Source organism: Tursiops truncatus, chromosome 7 (genome assembly GCF_011762595.2).
Source record: "Tursiops truncatus isolate mTurTru1 chromosome 7, mTurTru1.mat.Y, whole genome shotgun sequence".
In the NCBI taxonomy this organism is placed as follows: Eukaryota; Metazoa; Chordata; class Mammalia; order Artiodactyla; family Delphinidae; genus Tursiops; species Tursiops truncatus.
In genome coordinates this window covers 93,150,872-93,175,687 of record NC_047040.1, presented here as the reverse complement: position 1 = coordinate 93,175,687, position 24,816 = coordinate 93,150,872, and the positions used below count along the sequence as shown (strand labels likewise).

General features: G+C 40.8%; 1 protein-coding gene and 1 long non-coding RNA gene across 5 annotated transcripts in view; one reads left to right on the top strand and one right to left on the bottom strand.

The window, feature by feature from the left end:
• The window catches only part of MCM6 (minichromosome maintenance complex component 6), a 46,096-nt gene extending 32,768 nt beyond the window's left edge, over positions 1–13,328 (bottom strand). The window contains exons 1-4 of the mRNA XM_019925505.3: positions 13,161–13,328; positions 3,057–3,203; positions 1,622–1,732; positions 483–732 (exon numbers count right to left, since the gene is read on the bottom strand). Of these exons, the coding sequence (XP_019781064.1) occupies positions 483–732; positions 1,622–1,732; positions 3,057–3,203; positions 13,161–13,267 (615 nt within the window). The 5' untranslated portion in view covers positions 13,268–13,328. The remainder of the gene's footprint in view (positions 1–482; positions 733–1,621; positions 1,733–3,056; positions 3,204–13,160) is intronic.
• A 198-nt stretch (positions 13,329–13,526) lies between these two features.
• On the top strand, positions 13,527–24,422 carry LOC109548368 (uncharacterized). 4 transcript variants are annotated; one of them, XR_012333139.1, is made up of 5 exons: positions 13,527–13,577; positions 15,409–15,495; positions 15,866–15,975; positions 17,222–17,329; positions 17,864–24,422. It is a non-coding gene; the product is annotated as an uncharacterized lncRNA (long non-coding RNA). The 4 variants fall into 4 exon arrangements; XR_012333137.1 differs by having other exon boundaries at positions 17,217–17,329; XR_012333140.1 differs by lacking the exon at positions 15,866–15,975 and having other exon boundaries at positions 13,535–13,577; positions 17,217–17,329.
• Positions 24,423–24,816: the final 394 nt, after the last annotated feature.

Below are 24,816 nucleotides of genomic sequence, written 5' to 3'. Positions count from 1 at the left end.
ATACCAAATCATCTCTCAGATGATCTCCAATTTGGTTCCTCTACTTTAATCATGATAATCCTCATTGCTATTGACAAGCATGTCCATTTTCACCTGTCCTTTTATTTATGCCTTCCTCCCTCCTAACCACCAACTCCAAGTCTTACACCAACAAGTCTCTACTTCTGCAAAAATTTTCCTATCTCTAGCTTGCAATAATAACAGTAATAATAATGGTTACTGTTTATTCTTTGACAAATACATTTTATTTGCCTGAAGGAGCTTCCAATCCAAGTTATTAATGGTTAGAACACATTTATATACTGATAATTGAAATTTGCATTACAAATTTTTAGCTTAAATCTGTAGTCACACTTGATGAACCTTGACTTACATAAAAACTGAGTTTAACATTGCCTAAGTAAGCTTATAATAATTACAAGTGCCTAGAAGTGAATTATTAGCATAGGCTGAATCTGATCTAAAAAGAAATTAATAAGCACCTTTTGAAAATCAACAAATCTCGATTTATTTGTATCCAGCAGGAATCTCCTTCTGTTGGCACAAACTGGATTTCGGCAGATGTTTGGCTGTGTGTATCTGAATTGTTGTTCTACATCCTTGATCACTGTCTGACAGTCCAAGCACAGGAAAGTTCCGCTCACAAGCTCTGGATGAACTGGGTGAGTCCGTACCACCTGCCCACTGATGCGAGTGAGCAAACCAATTCTGGATGAGTTGAGTTCTCGAATTCTGTTTAAAGACAGATATTGTATTACTAAATATTCATTTTCAAACTAAAAATTTTCACTTTTAATGAGAGGATATTCAATGATAATTTATGCTTAAAATAACAACAACAAAATAAGAGACAAGGTATTCTTTGGACTCTCCTACAAGAATAATTTAGTCAACATGCCCATTCCTGAAGTATAATGTACATGCATCCACAACAAAATACATAAATGAATAAATAAGAAAAACTAAGGACATGAAAGAAATGCAATTACAATTATAAAACACAATGATCCCATTTTTGTTTTATATGCAAATACATTTTTTTCTTACCTACATTTCTAAATAAGCATTTTCACAGTAAAGTTATCCTTGGGAAAAATTATCATAGGAAAATTTTTTTTTCTGAACTTGAAGGTTTAGAAAACACTGTATTTCACAAACCCATTTTATATTAAATAACTTGGTAATTTTATAAGTAATTTTAGTAGTTTAAGTTTTCAAAATATCACTTCAATTTCCTCCAACAAATTTATTCTTTAAATAACTGCTAAAGAGGAAAACAGTTTAAAAGCTATGCTATTTAAGCTCTTGACAATTCATTAATTTTTGTGACTGTTCTCAGTTTTCATATTTTCTCACTAATTTTTCACCTCAACATCCCTTAAAAGGTCTCCTAAAATACTATAATCCCCAGAAATTGCTTCACTTAACATACTTCCCATCCCATTTTCCTGGAAATACATATTTTCCAAAACTAAATCTTCTGGATAACTGGATATAACTCTTTATAGACCTGGATATAACTCTTTATAGACCTAAGACTACAACCTTCTGAGCTTTCTGACAATTAAGTGATGCCTATACTATTTGGGGAATTTTTTTTTTTCAAAGAAGGGTTTCTTACTTGTGTCTGGTAGGAAGATCTTGGAATGCAACATAAAAATCCTTGGCAAGAGGGATCTCTTTACGGTCTTTGACAAAGGTTTTCAAGGCCCGACACAGGTAAGGGTAAACTCTGAAAAACAAACAAAAAGTAAATCAACTGACAACTTCAAGAGGCTTACCAAGGGCTCCTTCCCCTTATGCTTCCCAACAGCTGAAAGTAAGGAATTTCATCTGGTTACAACCAAGCTTTAGAATTTAACTCTGTGGGACACTTCTATCATCTGATCCAGGTTTAGAGCATCTTCAATCCTCTCCTATTCCACCATAAATATATCTAAGACAATAGAAACACCAAAGATAAAATGCTGTTCCTGAAAACCTATTATTTTTAAATAATCATTTAGCATGCACACAGCTGGTCACTCCTCTGTCCAAGATGACTCTACTTGAACCACCTGGGCAGTATACTACCTAGCAAGGCAGCCTCCCACTTGTCAAGGCCTACTATTTTCTTCCAGGTTTTATTCTTGATTGATAGGAAGTGGATAAGGGCAGGGAAGGAATTTGTGTACTGATTTGAGAGCAAGTTGGCAGAAACGTTTCACTTGACTGGTTAGATGGAAGTGTGCATGTTCTCTTAACTTTTAAATAGCTGAGGCAGCTTGGTTTAAGTGGTAGGATCTGGAAGTCCTCTGAAAAATCAGCTACTTTCAGGAGACAGAACTGCCGCACGGTCTGTGCATGAGGTACAGGCACAGGTGTTTCCACCATCAGCCCTGATTTTCTATTTCCCTCTCACTTGTCAGTACAACTTTTCCTGCTACATACTATCACAATAAACTCTGCTGCTTATCCCTCTAACCGTTCTTGATAGCCATATATGACTAGAAACACCGAGACAAATTCTCCATCTCCCAGTACACTAGGTAAAAGAACAGGGCTGTGACTCCTTACTCCTGGGTCTTCATTTCTCTTTCATAACAGTCCACAGTGTTTATTTTAACCTGATTTTATTTAAACTAAGTTTTGTGTAGAAAGATATTTCTGGCTTTATATAGCAATTGAAAGCAAAACAAAAGCCTAATGTCTAATTTCTGCCAAAAAAAATACCATTCAGCTTTTAAAATGTTTCAAGGGATTTTATATGATATGGGGAGGGAGAGTGGATTAAATGAATGACATAGCAATAGCACTGAAGCCTGAAACAAAGCAATCCTCTTAACACCTGGAAAAACTACATAGAAAACAAAGGTTTTCAACATTCGTATGTGAAAAACAGTCAACTCCACAAAGGCTTAAATTAGTTCAGAGCAGCACTAAAATGACCACTGGCTGTGTATCGAAGGGCCTCTGTGACAGCTGCCCTTTTGCCTCACAAATGAACACTTCCATTCTAAGAATAGCTGGCTTCCCAGGCTACATGTCTATTTAAAGTGAAGATTAATACACCAAACCTATAGAACTCCTCTTGAATGGTGGTGGAAAGTTGCTGGTTAAATTGCTCCAGGTCCAAAAAACTCACAACCAATGTGTTTCTCTCGGGACGAATTAACTCCTCAGCTAACTGCAAGTACTTAATTTCTCCATCGCTGTTCTGGAACCTGTAGATACATGCAAGTCAGATTAAACCTAAGAATTAGGCAGCAAAAAGAAGAATGTGAATGCCTGATAATTCAGCATATTGGTTAAAGACCATCAGTTTTAGGGTCAGACAGGCCCATTTTAGTAGTTGTATAACTTGGGGCAAGTTACTTACCTATTCTAAACCTGTCCCTCTTCTGTTTGAAAAAAAAATAATAAAAAAGATTAGAACATCATCTTATCTCTTAAGATCACTGTGAAGATTAAATGAGAAAATGCCTTTAAAATGTTTTGTACAAAGCTGGGAACATAGCAAAACTACGTCTTCAGATTTAAATCTGAATTTCTTGATTTAACACTTTCCAATCTTAACTGTACACACCAACAATAAAGGAATAGTTAGTATTTGTTGATTAGAAAATATTAAATCAAGATATCCAGGTTAGGAGATTGGTTCAAGATGGCGGAGTAGAAGGACGTGTGCTCACTCCCTCTTGTGAGAGCACCGGAATCACAACTAGCTGCTGGACAATCATCAACAGGAAGACACTGGAACTCACCAAAAAAGATATCCCACATCCAAAGACAAAGGAGAAGCTGCAATGAGGCAGTAGGAGGTGCGCAATCACAATAAAATCAAATCCCATAACCGCTGGGTGGGTGACTCACAAACTGGAGAACAATTTTACCACGGAAATCCACCCACTGGAGTGAAGGTTCTGAGCCCCCCGTCAGTCTTCCCAACCTGGGGGTCCGGCAACGGGAGGAGGAATTCCCAGAGAATCAGACTTTAAAGGCTAGCGGGATTTGACTGCAGGACTTCGACAGGACTGGGGGAAACAGAGACTCCACTCCTGGAGGGCACACACAAAGTAGTGTGCACATCGGGACCCAGGGGAAGGAGCAGCGACCCCATAGGAGACTGAACCAGACCTACCTGCTAGTGTTGGAGGGTCTCTGGCAGAGGCAGGGGGTGGCTATGGTTCACTGCGAGGACAAGGACACTGGCAGCAGAAGTTCTGGGAAGTAGACACCTCCTGGTGTCGCCCACCAAAGAGCCTGTAGGCTCCAGTGCTGGGTCGCCTCAGGCCAAACAACCAACAGGGAGGACACTCAGCCTCACCCATCAGCAGACAAGTGGATTAAAGTGTTACTAAGCTCTGCCCACCAGAGCAACAGCCAGCTCTACCCACCCCATCAGGAAGCTTGCACAAGCCTCTTAGATAGCCTCAACCACCAGAGGGCAGACAGCAGAAGCAAGAAGAGCTACCATCCTGCAGCCTATGGAACAAAAACCACATTCACAGAGAGACAGACAAAATAAAAAGGCAGAGGACTACACCAGGTGAAGGAACAAGATAAGACCGCAGAAAAACAATTAAATGAAGGGGAGATAGGTAACCTTCCAGAAAAAGAATTCAGAATAATGATAGTGAAGACGATCCAGGACCTCGGAAAAAGAATGGAGGCAAAGATTGAGAAAATGCAAGAAATGTTTAACAAAGACCTAGAAGAAGTAAAAAACAAACAGAGATGAATAATACAATAACTGAAATGAAAAATACACTAGAAGCAATCAGTAGAATAACTGAGACAGAAGAATGGATAAGTGACCTGGAAGACAGACTGGTGGAATTCACTGCTGAGGAACAGAATAAAGAAAAAAGAATGAAAAGAAATGAAGACAGCCTAAGAGACCTCTGGGACAACATTAAATGCACCAACATTTGCATTATAGGGGTCCCAGAAGGAGAAGAGAGAGAGAATCGACCTGAGAAAATATCTGAAGAGATTATAGTCGAAAACTTCCCTAACATGGGAAAGGAAATAGTCACCCAAGTCCAGGAAGCACAGAGAGTCCTAGGCAGGATAAACCCAAAGAGAAACACGCCAAGACACACAGTAATCAAACTGACAAAAATTAAAGACAAAGAAAAATTATTAAAGGCAACAAGGGAAAAACGACAAATAACATACAAGGGAACTCCCATAAGGTTAACAACTGATTTCTCAGCAGAAACTCCACAAGCCAGAAGGGAGTGGCATGATATATTTAAAGTGATGAAAGGGAAGAACCTACAACCAAGATTACTCTACCCAGCAAGGATCTCATTCAGATTCGATGGAGAAATCAAAAGCTTTATAGACACACAAAAGCTAAGAGAATTCCACACCACCAAACCAGCTCTACAACAAATGCTAAAGGAACTTCTCTAAGTGGGAAACCCAAAAGAAAAGAACCTACAAAAACAAACGTAAAACAATTAAGAAAATGGTAATAGGAAAATACATATCGATAATTACCTTGAATGTGATTGAATTAAATGCTCCAACCAAAAGACACAGGCTTGCTGAATGGATACAAAAACAAGACCCGTATATATGCTGTCTGTAAGAGATACATACAGACTGAAAGTGAGGGGATGGAAAAAGTTATTCCATGCAAATGGACATCAAAAGAAAGCTGGAGTAGCAATACTTATATCAGGTAAAATAGACTTTAAAATAAAGAATAGGGCTTCCCTGGTGGCGCAGTGGTACAGAGTCCGCCTGCCGATGCAGGGGACACGGGTTCGTGCCCCGATCCGGGAAGATCCCACATGCCGCGGAGCAGCTAGGCCCGTGAGCCATGGCCACTGAGCCTGCGCATCCGGAGCCTGTGCTCCGCAATGGAAGAGGCCACAACAGTGAGAGGCCCGTGTACCGCAAAACAAACAAACAAACAAAATAAAGAATATTACAAGAGACAAGGACACTACATAATGATCAAGGGATCAATCCAAGAAGAAGATAAAACAATTATAAACTTATAGGCACCCAAAATAGGAACACCTCAATACACAAGGCAAATGCTAACAGCTATTAAAGAGGATATCAATAGTAACACAATAATAGTGGGGGACTTTATAACGCCTCACCTACACCAATAGACAAATCATCCAGACAGAAAATTAATAAGGAAACACAAGCTTTAAATGACACAATAGACCAGATAGATTTAATTGATATTTATAGGACATTCCATCCGAAAACAGCAGATTACACTTTCTTCTCAAGTGCACACAGAACATTCTCCAGGATAGATCACATCTTGGGTCACAAATCAAACCTTGGTAAATTTAAGGAAACTGAAATCATATCAAGCATCTTTTCCAACCACAACGCTATGAGATTAGAAATCAATTACAGGGGAAAAAAAAAACGTAAAAAACACAAACACATGGAGGCTAAACAATATGTTACTAAATAACCAACAGATCACTGAAGAAATCAAAGAGGACATCAAAAAATACATAGAGACAAATAACAATGAAAACATGACAATCCAAAACCTATGGGATGCAGCAAAAGCAGTTCTAAGAGGGAAGTTTATAACAATACAATCCTACCTCAAGAAACAAGAAAAATCTCAAATAAACAATCTAACCTCACACCTAAAGGAACTAGAGAAACAACAAACAAAACCCAAAGTTAGTACAAGGATAGAAATCATACAGCTCAGAGCAAAAATAAATGAAATAGAAACAAAGAAAACAACAGCAAAGATCAACTCTATGCCAATAAAATGGACAACTTGGAAGAAATGGACAAATTCTTAGAAAGGTATAACCTTCCAAGACTGAACTGGGAAGAGGCAGAAAATATGAACAGACCAATCACAAGTAATGAAATTGAAACTGTGATTAAAAATCTTCCAACAAACAAAAGTCCAGGACCAGACAGCTTCACAGGTGAATTCTACCAAAGGTTTAGAGAAGGCTAACACTCTTCCAAAAAATTACAGACAAAGGAACACTCCCAAACTCATTTTATGAGGACATCACCCTGATATCAAAACCAGACAAAGATACTACAAAAAAAAAAAAATTACAGACCAATATCACTGATGAATATAGATGCAAAAATCGTCAACAAAATACTAGCAAACAGGGGGCTTCCCTGGTGGCGCAGTGGTTGAGAGTCCGCCTGCCAATGCAGGGGACATGGGTTCGTGCCCCAGTCCGGGAAGATCCCACATGCTACGGAGCAGCTGGGCCCGTGAGCCATGGCCACTGAGCCTGCCTGTCCGGAGCCTGTGCTCCGCAACAGGAGAGGTCACAACAGAGAGAGGCCCATGTACCGCAAAAAAAAAAAAAAAAAAAAAAAAATACTAGCAAACAGAATCCAACAACACATTAAAAGGATCATATACCATGATGAAGTGGGATTTATCCCAGGGATGCAAGGATTCAACATATGCAAATCAACCAATGTGATACACCATATTAACAAATTGAAGGATAAAAACCATATGATAATCTCAAAAGATGCATAAAAAGCTTCTGACAATATGCAACTCTCAAAAGATGCATAAAAAGCTTTTGACAAATTTCAACACCCATTTATGATAAAAACTCTCCAGAAAGTGGGCATAGAGGGATCCTACCTCAACATAATAACGGCCATATATGACAAACCCACAGCAAACATCATTCTCAATGGTGAAAAACTGAAACCATTCCCTGTAAGATCAGGAACAAGACAAGGATGTCCACTTTCGCCACTCTTATTCAACAGTTTTGCAAGTCCTAGCCATGGCAATTACAGAAGAAAAATAAAAGGAATCCGAATTGGAAAAGAAGAAGTAAAACTGTCACCATCTGCAGATGATACTGTACATAGATAATCCTAAAGATGCCAGCAGAAAACTACTAGAGCTAATCAATGAATTTGGTAAACTTGCAGAATACAAAATTAATGCATAGAAATCTCTTGCATTCCTATACACTAACAATGAAGGATCAGAAAGAGAAATTAAGGACACAGTCCCATTCACCACTGCAACAAAAAGAATACCTAGGAATAAACCTAAGGAGACAGAAAACCTGTACTCAGAAAACCATAAGACACTGATGAAAGAAATCAAAGATGACACAAGCAGATAGAGATATATCATGTTCTTGTATTGGAAGAATCAATATTGTGAAAATGACTATACCACCCAAAGCAATCTATAGATTCAATGCAATCCCTATCAAATTACCAATGGCATTTTTTCCAGAACTAGAACAAAAAATCTTAAAATTTGTATAGAGACACAAAAGACCCCGAATAGCCAAAGCAATCTTGAGGGGAAAAAACGAATAGCCAAAGCAATCTTGAGGGGAAAAAACGGAGCTGGAGGAACCACAGCTGGAAGTCCCTGACTTCAGACTATACTACAAAGCTACAGTAACGAAGGCACCATGGTACTGGCATAAAAACAGAAATATAGATCAATGGAACAGGATAGAAAGCCCAGAGATAAACCCACGCACCTATGGTCAACTAATCTATGACAAAGGAAGCAAGGATATACAACAGAGAAAAGACAATCTCTTCAATAAATGGTGCTGGGAAAACTGGACAGCTACATGTAAAAGAATGAAATTAGCACATTCCCTAACACCATACACAAAAATAAACTCAAAATGGATTAGAGACATAAATGTAAGACCAGACACTATAAAACTCTTAGAGGAAAACATAGTCAGAACACTCTATGACATACATCACAGCAAGATCCTTTTTGACCCACCTCCTGAAGTAATGAAAATAAAAACAAAAATAAACAAGTGGGACCTAATGAAACTTAAAAACTTCTGCACAGCAAAGGAAAGTATAAACAAGATGAAAAGACAACCCTCAGAATGGGAGAAAATATTTGCAAATGAATCAACGGACAAAGGATTACTCTCCAAAATATATAAACAGCTCATGCAGCTCAATATTAAAAAAACAAACAAGCCAATCAAAAAATGGGCAGAAGACCTAAATAGACATTTCTCCAAAGAAGACATACAGATGGCCAAGAGGCACATGAAAAGATGCTCAACATCACTAATTATTAGAGAAATACAAATCAAAACTATAATGAGGTTTCACACACTGGTCAGAATGGGCATCATCAGAAAATCTACAAATAACAAATACTGGAGAGGGTGTGGAGATAAGGGAACCCTCTTGCACTGTTGGTGGGAATGTAAACTGATACAGCCACTATGGAGGTTCCTTAAAAAACTAAAAATAGAATTACCATAGGACCCAACAATCCCACCACTGGGCATATACCCAGAGAAAACCATAATTCAAAAAGACACATGCGTCGCAATGTTCACTGCAGCACTATTTGCAACAGCCAGGTCATGGAAGCAACCTAAATGCCCATTGACAGACAAATGGATAAAGAAGATGTGGTACATATATACAATGGACTATTACTCAGCCATAAAAAGGAATGAAACTGGGTCATTTGTAGAGACGTGGATGGACCTAGAGACTGCCATACAGAGTGAAGTTAAGTTGGAAAGAGAAAAACAAATATCGTATATTAACATATATATGTGGAATCTAGAAAAATGGTACAGATGAACCATTTGCAAGGCAGAAATAGAGACACAGATGTAGAGAACAAATGTATGGACACCAAGGGGGGAAAGCGGGGGGCTGTTGGTGGTAGTGGTGATGGTGAGATGAATTGGGAGATTAGGACTGACATATATACACTAATATGTATAAAATAGATAACTAATAAGAATGTGCCATATATTAAAAAAAGTGATAAGTAATAAAAAAACTCAAAAAAACCCAACTCTATTAATGATATAAAAAAAAAGAAAGAAATACAGGTTAAAATCCAAAGATTTAATTTCTAAAGAGAAAACTGACAGATTAGCTGTTGATTTATGAACCAGAATACAAATAAATACACAGAAATGAGGTGCTTCAGCGCCTAAGACCTTCAGGAAAAAGGAAACATACACACACACAAAGTAAAGCTGGTGTGTTTTTTCCAAAAGCGTATCATACGAACATATTTGATTTTTGTTCTTCTAACATAACCATGCAGATTAGTTTTGAGAAAAAATCAATTCCTCCTTCAAATACAGCATGTTCTAACTGTTAAATACCTAAATATCTATCTGCAAAGCACTATGCCAGAGGTACCACAGGCTGGAAATGACAGCATCGTCCCTCTGCTGGGGTTGACACTCTCATAGGAGACATTTCTACTAAAAAGAGGGACAAGACATCTAAATGTTCATGACAAATGAACGAACAAAATGTAGTATACACATACAACAGAATATTATTCAACCTTAAAACAGGATATTCTGCAATGTCTCAATATGGATGAATCTTGAGGACATGGTGCTAAGTGAAATAAGCCAATTACAGAAAGACAAATATTGCATGATTCTACTAATATGAGGTATCTAAAAGTCAAATTCAGGAATTCCCTGGTGATGCAGTGGTTAGGACTCCACGCTTTCACTGCCGTGGGCCCGGGGTTCGATCCCTGGCCAGGGAACTAAGATCTCACAAGCCATTGGGAGAGGCCAAAAAAAACCCCCAAAAGTCAAATTCATAGAATCAAAGAGTGGTATGGTGGTAGGAGGAAGAGGAGAATGTGGAGGTACTACAGGCATAAAGTTTCAGTCAAGCAAGATGAATAAGCTCTAACAGATCTACTGTACAACAATAACACAGTAGTTAAAATTTTGTTAAGAAGGTAGATTTCATGTTAAGTGTTCTTTCCACAATAAAATAAAAAGGAAAAAGAAAAAGGAGGAGGTAAAAGAATGTAACAGGGGAATATAAACTAATTTTGCCTAACAGGAACATCTACAAAGGCTTCATGCATATAAAAGGTAACACTGCAATTCGGCGTTGAAAGACTTTCAAAATTTAAAAGAAAAAAAAAAATGAGTGGTGGATAGATTGGCTACAGATGTTTGCAAGTATGTAGCAAAGTCAGGAAGGGTATGGGAGGAGTGTGGATAATGACAGAATGGCTGTGGAAGATCAAACTGGAAAAGGCAGCTGTGAAGAATTTGGATCTTATTCCATAAGCAATGGCAATCAAAGTTGGTATTTTGAGAGGGCGTTAACATTTTTTCCCCAACAAATACAGGGATTATTTGTCTTGTTCATCATTGTGCCCAGGAGTCAGCTGCATGGCAAACTTCAAGGAAGCAAAGGTAATTACATTATTTGTTAAAATCAAACATAACTGAGGACCTGTGTAATGTGGTGTGGTGGCTAGGGGGGATTAAGGATGGGATTTACATTCAGATGAAACGGCTGACAGGTAAATATATTACCAGAGATGACAGAAAATGGCAGCTTGGGAACATAAGGGAAGAAAGGATTGGTGCTGCCTGAAAGGTTTCTAGGGTTTAACAAATGAGGTATGATTCTTTAGCTAGGCTTTGAAGGATGAAGAGCTGTCAGGCAGGGAGTAACATTGCCAAAAGTAGGGTAATATAAGTTAAACTATGGTTTTAACTCTATCAGAATTTCACAAGACAGCAGAATTATTCACAGTGGTAAAAGTGTGGAAACAACCTACACATCCACGGATGGATGAAGAGACAAACGAAATGTGGTATAGACATACAATGATATACCATTCACCCTTCAAAAGGAAATTCTGGCGCATGCTACAGCATGGAAAACCTCAAAGACACTATGCTAAGTGAAGTAAGCTGGTCACAAAAGGACAAATATTGTATGACTCCAAGTCTGAGGTACCTAGAGTAGTCAAGTTCATAGACAGAAAATAGAATGGTGGTTGTCAGGGGCAGGAGGGTCGGGGGGGGAATGGTGAATCATTGTTTAGTGGGTGCAGAGTTTCAGTTTGGGAAGAAGAAAAGTGGTCTGGAGATGGATGTTGGTGATGGCTGTATAACAAGGTAAATGTACTTAACGCCAGTGAACTCTGTGTTTAAAAAAGGTTAAAATGGGGACTTCCCTGGTGGTCCCGTGGTTGAGACTCTCTTCCCAAAACAGGGGGCATGGGTTCGATCCCTGGTTGGGGAACTAAGATCCCATGTACCACAGGGCACGGCCAAGAAAAAAAAAAAAAAGGTTAAAATGGTAAAGGTTTTACCACAATAAAAAAAAAAAAAAAAAAAGAATTTCCTGCCATGTTATGAGCCTTAAAGACGTGGAAGTCATTAAGGCCCTTGAGAATAGCTAAAAGAAATTTTGAGGATGGGAAGCATTTTCGTAAGACATGTGCTAATTTTTAAAAGCTTCACTATAACTAGCGCTAACAACTTAGTGGAGTTTCTAAATATTAGTAAAACCGCATGACTTTTTTTTTTTTAGGACTATGGCAAAGAGTCTCAGGCCAAGATGTCATCGAGGAGAACTTCAAATGCAAGAAATGATCAAATTAAAAAACTGAGCTCTTAAAAAAAAAAAGAGAATTTCCTAAGACATTCCGCAGTGCTTCCACTTCTTCCTGGAGGCGGTAGAGTCCCACTCAGGGAAAGCAGAGCTATATCTGCACAATCTAAGAAAAGTAACTGGTGGCAGTGGCTGAAAGCCAGGGAGAGGGGGTTTGAGATGCCTGGAGCCTAAAAAAAGGCAACAGAAAAAAAAGAAAAGTGGGGTTTGGAGGGTTGGAAGGAAAGGAAGAGACGGAGGAAGTGCGTTCAGCGCCATAAGCAGGTCGGGCCCTCGCCCGAGCATCTGTCAACCACGGGGTTCACTCCGGCCCTTTCAACTCCACGGGCTCCAGGGCTGCCAGGCCCTCGGTGGACCCCAGTCAGGCCCCCGCCAGGATTCATACGCCAGTTCGGCCTCCCCCGCGACCCTGAGGACGCGCGGCCTAACTGGACGAGTTACTCATCCCCACCCAGCCTCAGGGTCCGAACAAGGAACCGGGGGCTACGCGACCACCAGCCTTACAGGCTGTGAGGACTGAACGACGGGCCTAAAGCGCTCGGCCCAGGGCACTGCGCACGGCAGGAGTTTGCGGGAGAGCTCCAGATGGATTTCACCCCCGGAAGCCAGCCCAGCCGGCCCAGCCTCCTCTCCGCGGCCCGCTCTCCGAGGCGCGCGACCCCTCAGTTCCCGAACACGCGCGGGGCCCACGGCGCCCCCGGGCTCCGGAAGCCGCGAGGGGCGGGAGGGGAAGTTCCGCGGGTAAGGGGCGCCCTCCGACTTACTCCTCCAAGAAGTCAACGAATAGTTTCTGGCACTTCTCGGCCACCTCGTCGCGGACTTCCAGGTGCTGGCTGCCGGCGCCAGGCTCCGCTGCCGCCGCGAGGTCCATCGCTGCTTAATGCTGAGGGGCCGCCGGCGCCTCACTGGACCGCAGAGAGTTGCTTCTCCCCGGACGCTGCCGCTCGGCGCGCACCTCCTCTGCCCCGCCCCTTCGCCGGAAGGCCGGAGCCAATCGTGGCGCAGGAGCTCGGGGATTTCGCGCCAAACCTGTCCAATGAGCGCGGCGTCTCTCTCAGCCCCTCCCACGAAACGGAGATTTCGCGCCAAATGCAAAGACCAGAGAAAGCCGGGTGATCGGCCTCTGCGCCTGCGCAGTTGTTCGTGTCCGGGGGAATTTGGCTGCTGGAGCGAGTTAAAACGTAAGATCTTTGCCCGGGGGTGGTTTTTCAAATGTTCTTCAAATAGTTTCACTTATATTAATTGAGCAAGAGGCGTAATGCCTTATGGAAGAGGAAAATGAGTAAGATTCCGACTTCCTGCTTGAGCCATCAAATTGGAGGATATAAACTGTAAACCACCGGCTGAAACCCTGTAAGAGTCAAAAGTGACGTAGTAACAGTACCAGGGGGAGGGGAGAGAGGGGAGTTGGCAGAATTACTCTGGTTGGTGCTGACCGGGAAAAATCAGCGAATATTTGACGCTGTTGATTACTTCCCCTCTCAAACGCACTCTTGGTTTGTGTCCTCTTGACTTCCCCTCTCTTTTGCCATATTTTCCCGACTTCGTTTCACTTGATTTTTCTCTTATCTCTTTGGCCATTCCTGGTTAGCCTCCTTTGTAGGCGCCTCTTTAGGGAGTGCCTTAAATGTTCTCGTCCCAGAGCCTTCTTTTTCCATAAAGGAGCTCTCTTGGGCGAGCCCCTTCACTCACTTGTTTTCAATTTACCAAGGCCTTGGTGCTGATGACTTCTGAATCTGTATCACCAACCAGTTCTGTTTCCTGGGGCTCCAAGAAATTACAAGAAGCCTGGATCAATTCCATTTTTTGAGGCTTCCAAGCACATTAAAAAAATATATTTTTTTAAATGCCGAACAGGATGACCTGAAGCTACAGTAATTCTTTTAACACACACACATAGAGAAAGACACTATTCACAAGATATTTACAAGGTTTAACCAAAAACTCATTACTTGTGTGCTGTAGTGTATTAGTGTGTATATTGCTTCATTTGAAGGGGATGGGAGCCCTTGCAGGCCTGTACCCTTCAGCCCTTCACCAGCTCCAGATCTGCCTGCCTACAAGACATCACCACTTGTATATACTTTAAGAACCTCAAACTCACCTGTTTCATGATATTCACAGCCCTTCTGCACTGGCACAAGAATGGATCCAGGAGCTATCTAGGAGCAGATTGCTGACCAGATTCTGTCTCATTCTCTCAAAAGTCCTCCTTCTTTTCTTTCCCATTTTTCTTTTTCCCCCTTCTCTTCCTCTTCTGTCCTCAAGGTAGATTTCCCAGAACTAAAGCACCGTGTACAGAAGGAAAAAATCAAAGAACAGGAGTGCAGAGTTCCAGGCTAATTTACAGCTGTGCCCACTGAGAAACTTGGAACTTGCTCTTCTCAACTCTCTACACCTCACAGGCCCTCCCTTTCCCCTTCAGACATGCACCTCTGGACCAGAATAGGAGATGAGGTCTCCTAGTGAGGGTAGTGGAGCTACCTTCCATAGAAGAGGAGGATGTGAGTTATGAAACATATCTGAGCTGTATCCCAGAGAGTAGTATGCCTCTGTGTGTGTGTAAGCCTGAGACTGCTATCCTTAGAAAGGCCTGCTTGCAAGGTTGGCCTTTGGCTGGCACTTGGGAACTTGACTGGTAAACAGTTCCCTACACTGATATTACACTTTCCCTAAATGGTAAGGATGGCTCACTGTGCCTGAAATGCTTTTTACAAACAACGTGGTTGATACTGAATATCTTCTGACAGTTTGGAATCTTGACATGTGCTCGGTAGACGGTGCTTATGTGACCAGCCCCCAGTAACAACACAGGCTTCTCAAATGAGCTTCCCTGGTAGACATGTGTGTGTTATTACAGTTTGATGCTGGGAAGGAATTAAGTGCATTCTGTATGACTCCAGAGGGGAAGGACTCTAGGAAGCTTGTGCTTGGTCTCCTCAGGATTTTGCCTCCTGTGCCTTTTCCCTTTGCTGATTTTACTTTCTATCCTTTCACTGTAATAAATCATAGCCATGAGTATGATTATATGCTGAGTCCTGGAGTCCTCCTAGCAAATCATTGAACCTGAGGATGGCTTTGAGGAACCCCCAACACAATGTATGTATTTTTTAACCTTATAATAGAGAATTTCAAACACACATAAATGTAGACAGAATAGTATAATGAACTTTCATTATGTAACCCCGATAAGCACTAACATGTGGCCAATCCTGTCCCAACCACACACCCCATCTGCTTTTCCCTCTCCATAGTGATTATCTTAAACTTTTTATTTTAGAATCGTCTTTTAAAATAGTCTTGCAAAAGGTAGTCATATACTCTATGCCCATTTTTCCCTATTGTTAACATCTTACATTACCACAGTACATATGTCACAATTAAAGAAGGAACTTCAGTATTATTAACTAAACTCCATACTTTATTTCGATTTCAGTAGTTTTCCCCTATTGTCCCTTTTCTCTTCCAGGATCCCACCCAGGATACCACATTACATTGAGTTGTCCTATCTCTTTAGTCTCCTCTGGTCTTGCAGTTTCTCAGAATTTTCTTGGTTTTGATGACATTGACAGTTTTCAGGTATACAGCTCGGGTATTTTGCAACATATTCCTCAGTTGGGATTTGTCTGATATTTTTTCTCATGTTTAGACTGTAGTTAGGGGGTTTGGGAGGAAGACCATAGAGGTAAAGTACAGTTTTCATCATTCCCTTATGATTTTGAAGCACATCCTAGATATCATATCATTTCATCTGTAGATATGTCAGAAGGCATCTCTATAAGATAAGGGCTCTTTTTCCTGAGACATATCTTTGGCCGGGCTGTAGCAGTACAGGTTGATGATGCTGATTCTTTTAAAGCTAATTGTAATATTTTCCTTGATTACCAACACTTCAATATATTTTGAATAAAACCAGCAGATTAAATTTTTACATGGTTTAGGTGGTGTACAATATTCAATAATATATTTATCAAATCATATGATGAAATATTTTCTTCCAAATAAAGTCAATCCTCATCTTATAAAATATGTAATATATATTACCTCTTATTAACTAAACAAGAGAATTAGATGTTAGCTGCTGATCAATTCGTTTTTAGCAGTACATGATTAAATGCCTTTTTAGTCATTTGCCTTCCACTTTAGTTACTTACATATGAGAAGTTTGGTCATAATGTGTAGCAAAAGTAGTGGTGAGGGCAGTGGTAATGATGGCAGTTTCTACCTGTATTTATATAATACTTATTTAATTTTTTCCAAAGGTGAGTGCCATAATTACACACACACACAGTTACTACAAAAATATTTAAAACTTTCATTATATTTCTCAATTTATTATAACATCATTTTGACCATACTTATATTACATTATTATACTTCAAGAAAAGAGGAGCAGCATATAAATTTATTCTTGTTTTTATAGCTATTATGAAAATGGGTAATTTATATTGGTATTATTTTAATATCAATTTGACTGCTTTTAGTCATTAGTTTTACAAAATGTTTTCCAGATTTTCTCTCCCAGTGTTTTTTAGGACTATTTCTTGAAACAATATTAACATTTTTGTTTGCATTGAAAAACGAAGTTGGATTTTTTTCTAACAGAACAGTAAGTGTGATTTAGCCGATTCATTTACAATGAGGACAGGCTTCGCTAAGTGTTATGGGGTGGATATTTCTGGACATTGAATGACCTAAATCTTGAGCTCTGAGGTTTTGGCCAACATTTATCTAAAGAACATTATAAAATGAAAGAAGTTTATTTTCAAAAATTGTATAAGCAAAGGTTTGTTGAAATTAACTTTTTTTTTCTTCTCAAGTTTAGGAAAGATTTGGACAGCAGAAACAGAGTGAGGAATCCTCAGAAGAGATGGTAGGGCAGCCTTAGGAATAGATGTGATCACCCAGAGAGCATCTGAAGAAAGAGAAGAAGGTAGGTCCAAGCATGAGACCCTGGGGAATACCAGCATTTAAAAGGAGGCTGAGGGGCATCCTAGGACTTCCCTGGTGGTCCAGTGGTTAAGACTTCACGCTTCCAATGCAGGTGGCCTGGGTTCAATCCGTGGTCAGGGAACTAGGATCCCACATGCTGCAGGGCGTGGCCAAAAAAAAAAAAAAAGGAGGTTGAAGAGGAAAATGCCATGGGAGAGACTGGGAAAGAACAGCCAAAGAAATAGGAGGAGAATCTGAAAAGCCAAAAGAGAAGACTCTGGAACTAATCATTGTCAGTGGTAAAGGCTGCAGAGTGGTCAAGGAGGACAGAGACTAAACATGGCGGAAGGAGTTTCAGTGATGTGGAGGGGTGGAAGTTAGATTGCAGGGGAGTGAAGAGAGCAGAGGAAGCAGAATGAGTGGCGACCACTCCTTACTAAGTTGGGCTACAAAGACAGAGTGGATTGTAAGGGACGTGCTCTGCTCTGTCTGGGTTGAGAGGCCCTTGACACAGGCTTTGGTTCTTTTGAAACAGTTGGCTGTTGGAGCACAGGTGCAGGGAGAGAGAGCCAGTCAGCAGTTACTCTCTCCCTCTGGCAACTGAGGAGAAGAGGGGAGACTACATGACCCCCACCATTTGCGATGGAAGGGGTTATCTCACTCCACAGAGGCCTCCTGTTACACCCTCTTCCACTCGTACGGCCAGGGTTACCACCTATGGTAGCAAGGCTGCTGAAACCCAGTCAAACTCTACCAGCCCAGCCAATCGCCCTGGTAGAGAGCTTTGTTCCAGATTGCACAGAGTTACTAGATGGGCTAGCAGTTTCCCTGCACATAGCCCTTCTCCAAGAAAATTGGCCTTAGCTAATCCTACTTGTCATCCCCAAAAGGCAAATATGGGGAAGTCTTTTACTCTACAAAAGTATGTACAATAAAGGAGTACTCACTCAGAACCTTGCACCAGAATCCAGTTGTACCTGGAAGGACGTTTTGTATGCGGAGTAATTGGCATAGCTTCAACAGTTAAGCACATGGGCTCTGGATGTGAGTCCTGGCTCCAATACTTAAGTGATCTTGGGTAAGTTACTTAACCTCTCTGTGCAATAGGTTTGCTATCTGTGGGACAATAATAGAAACCATTAGCAGCACTATCGTTATAAAGAGTAAATAAGATAATATGTATAATGAGTTTTTATCTGAGGGGTAATAATAGAACCTGCTAATAGGGCTGTCATTGTAAGGATTAAAAGAGATAATATGTATAAAGTGCTTCATAATATGTGCAAATATGCCTGGCACATATTAGATATCATACTCATATTCTATTTAGCCCTCCTCAGTACTGATTCATTATAACGCTATTTATCTCTAAAATATTTTCCATAAAAATATATTTGTAGGGGAATTCCCTGGTGGTCCAGTGGTTAAGATTCCGTGCTTGCACTGCAGGGGGCATGGGTTCGATCCCTAGTTGGGGAACTAAGATCCCTCATGCCACGTGGTGTGGCCAGACCAAAAAATATATATATATATATATATGTGTATATATATATGCATACTTGGTGACATATATATATATATATACATATACTTGATGACATAAATACACTACGGTATAGCATGTGTGTGCTGTGTGTGTGTGTGTGTGGTGTGTGTAACCTTCCTTTGAGTGCTCCTATGAGTGCTCAGCCAAAGAGAACCACTGTAGCCTGCTGTACTGTGTACTCTGTACCAGTAAAGGTTGGTTAGCCCACCACACCGCAGAACTGCACATCTCCATCTGCCGAAGTGAGTGTGTTCTGCAACTCACCGTATTAGGACTACCAGCTGGAGATGGGTGGAAGATGGATGTTATGAAGGGCTTCATAAACATCACTGCCACTTGGGAGGAAAGACCAAGAATGATATGACATGTGCCTGGGAGAAACTTTGGCCCAAGGCATGTCTTAACTTCAGAGTTATTGAGGAGATCTAAGAGCAAATGCCAGTGTTCCAGGAATGCATTTCCCTAAGGACTGTGCTATGAGGACCCAAGTAGGGCTGATATGGCTGGCATTCCCATTTGCAGGGACCCAGAGACCCCTTGGCAACATGGGATATGTGTCCATTATGATTAGACCTGTCTCCTTACTGTCTCACCTCCACCGTGAGACTTTCTGACCTCCCAGCCTACAGTTCTCTCTCCTTTCTCTGAACTCTGGAAACATTCCATCTCCCAGTTGGCACACGTAGTTTTCTGCGTGATTAGGTTGGTTTTCTTTTCAGGCTGTTATCTTTTGGCTTGATATCAAACATTTTTATTGACTGATTAAAACTGGGAACTTGGGAAGACTTAACATCTCTAAGAAACCAAAGGGCACGTTTTCTTAAGAAAAATTTTTATTATAGAAAATTTCAAATATATTAAAAAGTAGAATAGAATTATGCACCCCTATGTATCTATCACCTAGTTCAATCTTATTGGATCTATAACCCCACCATCTTCTCCTGACATTAAATTATTTGGGAAATTTCTGACGTTGTATAATTTCTTTTGTAAACAATCCAGTATGAATCTGTAAAAGACAAGCATTCCTGTAAAAAAACATACAGCCACTATATCAGATGCTCTTATGTACCCCTTCAGGTCCTCACGTGTCTCTTGTTCCAGTTCCATGAGCGCTCTGAGCCACTTGATGGTATCTCCTGCCCTCTGTGCCTCTCAGGTTTCCCTGTTGTCACCACAGAGGAACTGGCTCATGCCTCTTAGAAGCACCCTGGAGGAGAGAGGGAGTCAAGGTCACACAGAATCTTTGATCAATGGGAGAGGAGAGTCAGTGGTTAAATTGCTTTCCCCTAACCAATCCCTTACATGTGGGTATGTAGGTTAGGTTAGGGTTTTTCCCCCTCCCTTCTTCCCCTTGCCCCCCATTAGAAACAACAGTGCAATAAACCTCTTTGTATGTGCGTATTTCTGGAGGATAAATTTCTGGAAGGGCTGGCCCTAGGTGAAAGGGAATTAATATTTTCGATTTGCCTAAACTGCCAAATTGGTTTTCAATAAGGTTGTACCAATTTATTCTCTTACCAATGCACAGGGCATTTTCATTTTAAGTGAAATAAGAACCTTAAGCCAAATGGGTTAAATTCTGAGCTTAGAATTACAGGTGGCGGTCTGTCCGTGAGAAATGATTATTTGGGTAATAGAAGCTACCTGGTACCCCAAAGTCTCAGCAATCCCCAAACTTTGCTCCATTCATTCATTTATTCAATCATGCAACAAATATTTAATGAGTACCTACTATGCATCAGTACCAAGGTACTACTGATACTGCAGTGCCTGTCTGTTGTGTAGCTTATATTCTAGGGGGCCAGGCTGAAGTGGAGCACACTGAAAACTTGGATAGAATTCATTCCTTCTTGCTGTTGAGCCTCAACCAGGTAAATTGTTTCTGTTACAGTTAGCCCAATAATGACCCAGTGTTTTATAAAGAGATAAAACCCATCTTCTTGGCTTGAAATTGAAAAAGGAAATTTTACAACCCATTCTTCAAGACAAAAAGAGATGCATACTTTTCACGTGCAGTTGTGGCAGGCTGTGCCGGCATCAGGGGCTAATCATCCATCTTTTATCAGCCCCAGGAGACTCATTCTGGGCCTATAAGACTGGTGGGTTGACAGGCAGCTCAGAAAAAGAGGCACTTACAAGCAGCTCACATACAACCAAACGAAACATTTTTCTGATCTGAATGCAAGTCCACCAGGTTATTGTGAATAATTAAGTGAAAGGAAACAAAAAAGAAACACAAAACCAAAAAGAACCCGTGCTCCTTTCCGCGGTTATAGAGGATTGTATGACTGATAGCGATGTTTAGAAAGCATTGCATTGCACAGTTATATGGGAGGCAATAAGGACAGCTAGTCTGATTCCTAGCATGGCTTCAACTAGAATATCTGAGAGTGTGTGGCATGTGTGGGTTTTGTTGTTATATTTTTAATTAACAGGAACAAAGGGCTGTAGTGCTTCGTGCTGCTACTGGTTCTTTCTGTGCTACAGCTCAGTGTATGAATCCTGTCCTTCAGTCATCAGTGTGTTGGGGTATCCTTCAATGGGCAGACATTTCTGTAGATAGGGCTCTTAGAAACTTACAACCTAATGATGGAGGCAGGATATGAATACAACTAAAAATTGCAGAAAAATGCAAGTATACCAAAATACATAAAATATAAAGTGATATGAAAGTAGAAAGTTGAAATGGAGGATTCTAATTAGGATATTTTCTGTAAATTGAGATAACCTATGGGAAGGCAAAAAAAAATCTTTCATTCCTTATTTTATAATAAATTATAATTTTAACAATTGCAAGTAATACATATTCGGAGGGGTACAGGTAAATAAAGGCAGAGAGATACAGATAAAAGACAATAAAAGCCACCCCAAATTGTATCACACAGAAATATTATTGGTTAATATTTTGATAAATATTGGGTGGGCCAAAAGGTTCATTCGTTTTTTTCTGTGAGATGGCTCTAGTAGCACTTAGGTGTCTTTAACTTCATTCGAAACAATTTTGTTAGATTGTATGTGACAGCTGTCATATCAGCGTGCATTTAAAAAAAGACTTATCAGAATTGGTGAATTTTTTTTTTTTTTTGGCTACGTTGGGTCTTCGTTGCTGCGCACGGGCTTTCTCTAGTTGCAGCGAGCTGGGGCTACTCTTCATTGCGGTGCGTGGGCTTCTCATTGCGGTGGCTTCTCTTGTTGCGGAGCACGGGCTCTAGAGCACAGGCTCAGTAGTTGTGGTGCATGGGCTTAGTTGCTCCGCGGCATGTGGGATCTTCCTGGACCAGGGCTCAAACCTGTGTCCCCTGCATTGGCAGGTGGATTCTTAACCACTGCGCTACCAGAGAAGTCCTCACAATTGGTGAATTTTTGTGTAGCCATTTTAATATTGAAGATGGAAGAAAAAAAGCAACATTTTTGGCATATTATGCTTTATTATTTCAAGAAAGGTAAAAACGCAACTGAAACGCAAAAAAAAGATTTGTACAGTATATGGAGAAGGTGTTGTGACTGATCGAACATGTCAAAAGTGGTTTGCGAAGTTTCTTGCTGGAGATTTCTCGCTGGACGATGCGCCACGGTTGGGTAGACCAGTTGAAGTTGATAGCACTCAAATCGAGACATTAATTGAGAACAATTTATGTTATACCACTCGGGAGATAGCTGACATACTCAGAATATGCAAATCAAGTGTTGAAAATCATTTGCACCAGCTTGGTTATGTGAATTGCTTTGATGTTTGGGTTCCATTCAAGTTAAGCGAAAAAAACCTTCTTGTCTGTATTTCTGCATGCGATTCTCTACTTAAATGTAATGAAAAATTTCCATTTTTAAAACAAATTGTGACAAGCTATGAAAAGTGGATATTGTACAACAATGTGGAATGGAAGAGATCGTGGGGCAAGTGTAATGAACCACCACCAACCACGCCAAAGGCCGGTCTTCATCCAAAGAAGGAGATGTTGTGTATATGATGGGATTGGAAGGGAGTCCTCTATTATGAGCTCCTTCTGGAAAACCAAACGATTAATTCCAACAAGTTCTGCTCCCAATTAGACCAACTGAAAGCAGCACTTGACTAAAAGCATCCAGAATTAGTTAACAGAAAACACATAATCTTCCATCAGGATAATGCAAGACCGCATGTTTCTTTGATGACCAGGCAAAAACTGTTACAGCTTAGCTGGGAAATTCTGCTTCATCCACCGTATTCACCAGACATTGCACCTTCGGATTTCCATTTATTTAGGTCTTTACAAAATTCTATTAATGGAAAAAATTTCAATTCTGTAGAAGACTGTAAAAGGCACCTGGAACAGTTCTTTGCTCAAAAAGATAAAAAGTTTTGGGAAGATGGAATTATGAAGTTGCCTGAAAAATGGCAGAAGGTAGTGGAACAAAAGGGTGAATACATTATTCAATAAAGTTCTTGGTGAAAATGAAAAATGTGTCTTTTATTTTTACTTAAAAACCGAAGGCACTTTTTGGCCAACCCAATATATTTCAGTATTATTTTAATGGCTATCTAGATTACTATAAAGTCCACCCATGTAGTATATTTTTACAAATTTAATTTAAATCTTTAGATGTTTTTGAGGAATTAATGAGTCAAAGGGGAAAGCATTTTAATACTCTTGATATGTGTTTTCAAACTGTCCTCCAGAAAAATGATACACTCTCCAGCATTGTGGTAGTACCATTGCCATTTTTTCCCTCCTTGCCAATTTAAGAAGAAAAAATGAGACCACATTTAGTTTTTACATGTATTCTAACGATTTTCTGGGGAACCTCACCAGCTTTCAATAAATACAGTTCAATGGACTGCACTAAATCTGGATTTCTTTGATTGTTCCATTGTGGCTTACACAAGGGTATGCTCTCCTGTTGCATTTCACACAGAGGGTGAAACTCTGAGACTACATCTTCCTCATTGTCTTAGTCCTTAGAAATGGATTCTGAGACAGAGATTTCTGTGCAGGAGATTTATGGGGGAGTGCTCTTGGGATCAATACCTAGTGGAGTTAGGGAAAGCACAACCGGGTAGAGGGAGAAATTGAACTGCGATGCAGTTGCAACAGAGACCTCAGCTGATCCCACAGATAGCCCTGGAGGTCAGATGGCCCCTCAGAGCTGTCCCACATAGAGGCAGGGGACTGGGCCTTTGACCCCAGCATCAAGCAGTCATTGGATGCAGGCTGCCCTTGGGGAGGAAGTGTAACTTTAGGTGGAGCACCTTCCTTCGGTCAAGGGCAATTCCTAGAAAGGGATATGGCTGTGAGTTTTCAACAGCCAGCACTCCTGTGGCTGGTGGTGAATGAGGTCCTGAAGAGGGTGTCTGGGTGGCACATCACAGAATCCACTACAGCCCACGCTTGCACCTCTCAGATCCACTTGCTTCATATGGTAAGTAACTCTGCATCTGGGAACAGCATCTCCAGGATCCTGGTTGGCTCTTTTCCTGGAGAAACTTACAAGAGGAAGGTTAGTAGGATGAAAGACGGCCCTTGCAGCTGAAGCTGATCTTGAGGCTACAACTGGTACTCATCATGACTCCTCCTCTACCACTCATTCTTATCTTTTTTTTTTTTTTTTTTGCGGTACGCGGGCCTCTCACTGTTGTGGCCTCTCCCGTTGCGGAGCACAGGCTCCGGACGCGCAGGCTCAGCAGCCATGGCTCTCGGGCCCAGCCGCTCGGCGGCATGTGGGATCTTCCCGGACCAGGGCACGAACCCGTGTACCCTGCATCGGCAGGCGGACTCTCAACCACTGCGCCACCAGGGAAGCCCTACCACTCATTCTTGATTCCCCTCACTCTCAGCCAGCACCTTTGCTGTAGGTGGCTTACCTGGTGCAGTGACAGAGAACTTTGTACTTGAGGGACCTAAGCTTTTGGTCACCATACCTTTCTCAGGTCATGGCTAAAACTGGTTAGCAGATGTACGAGG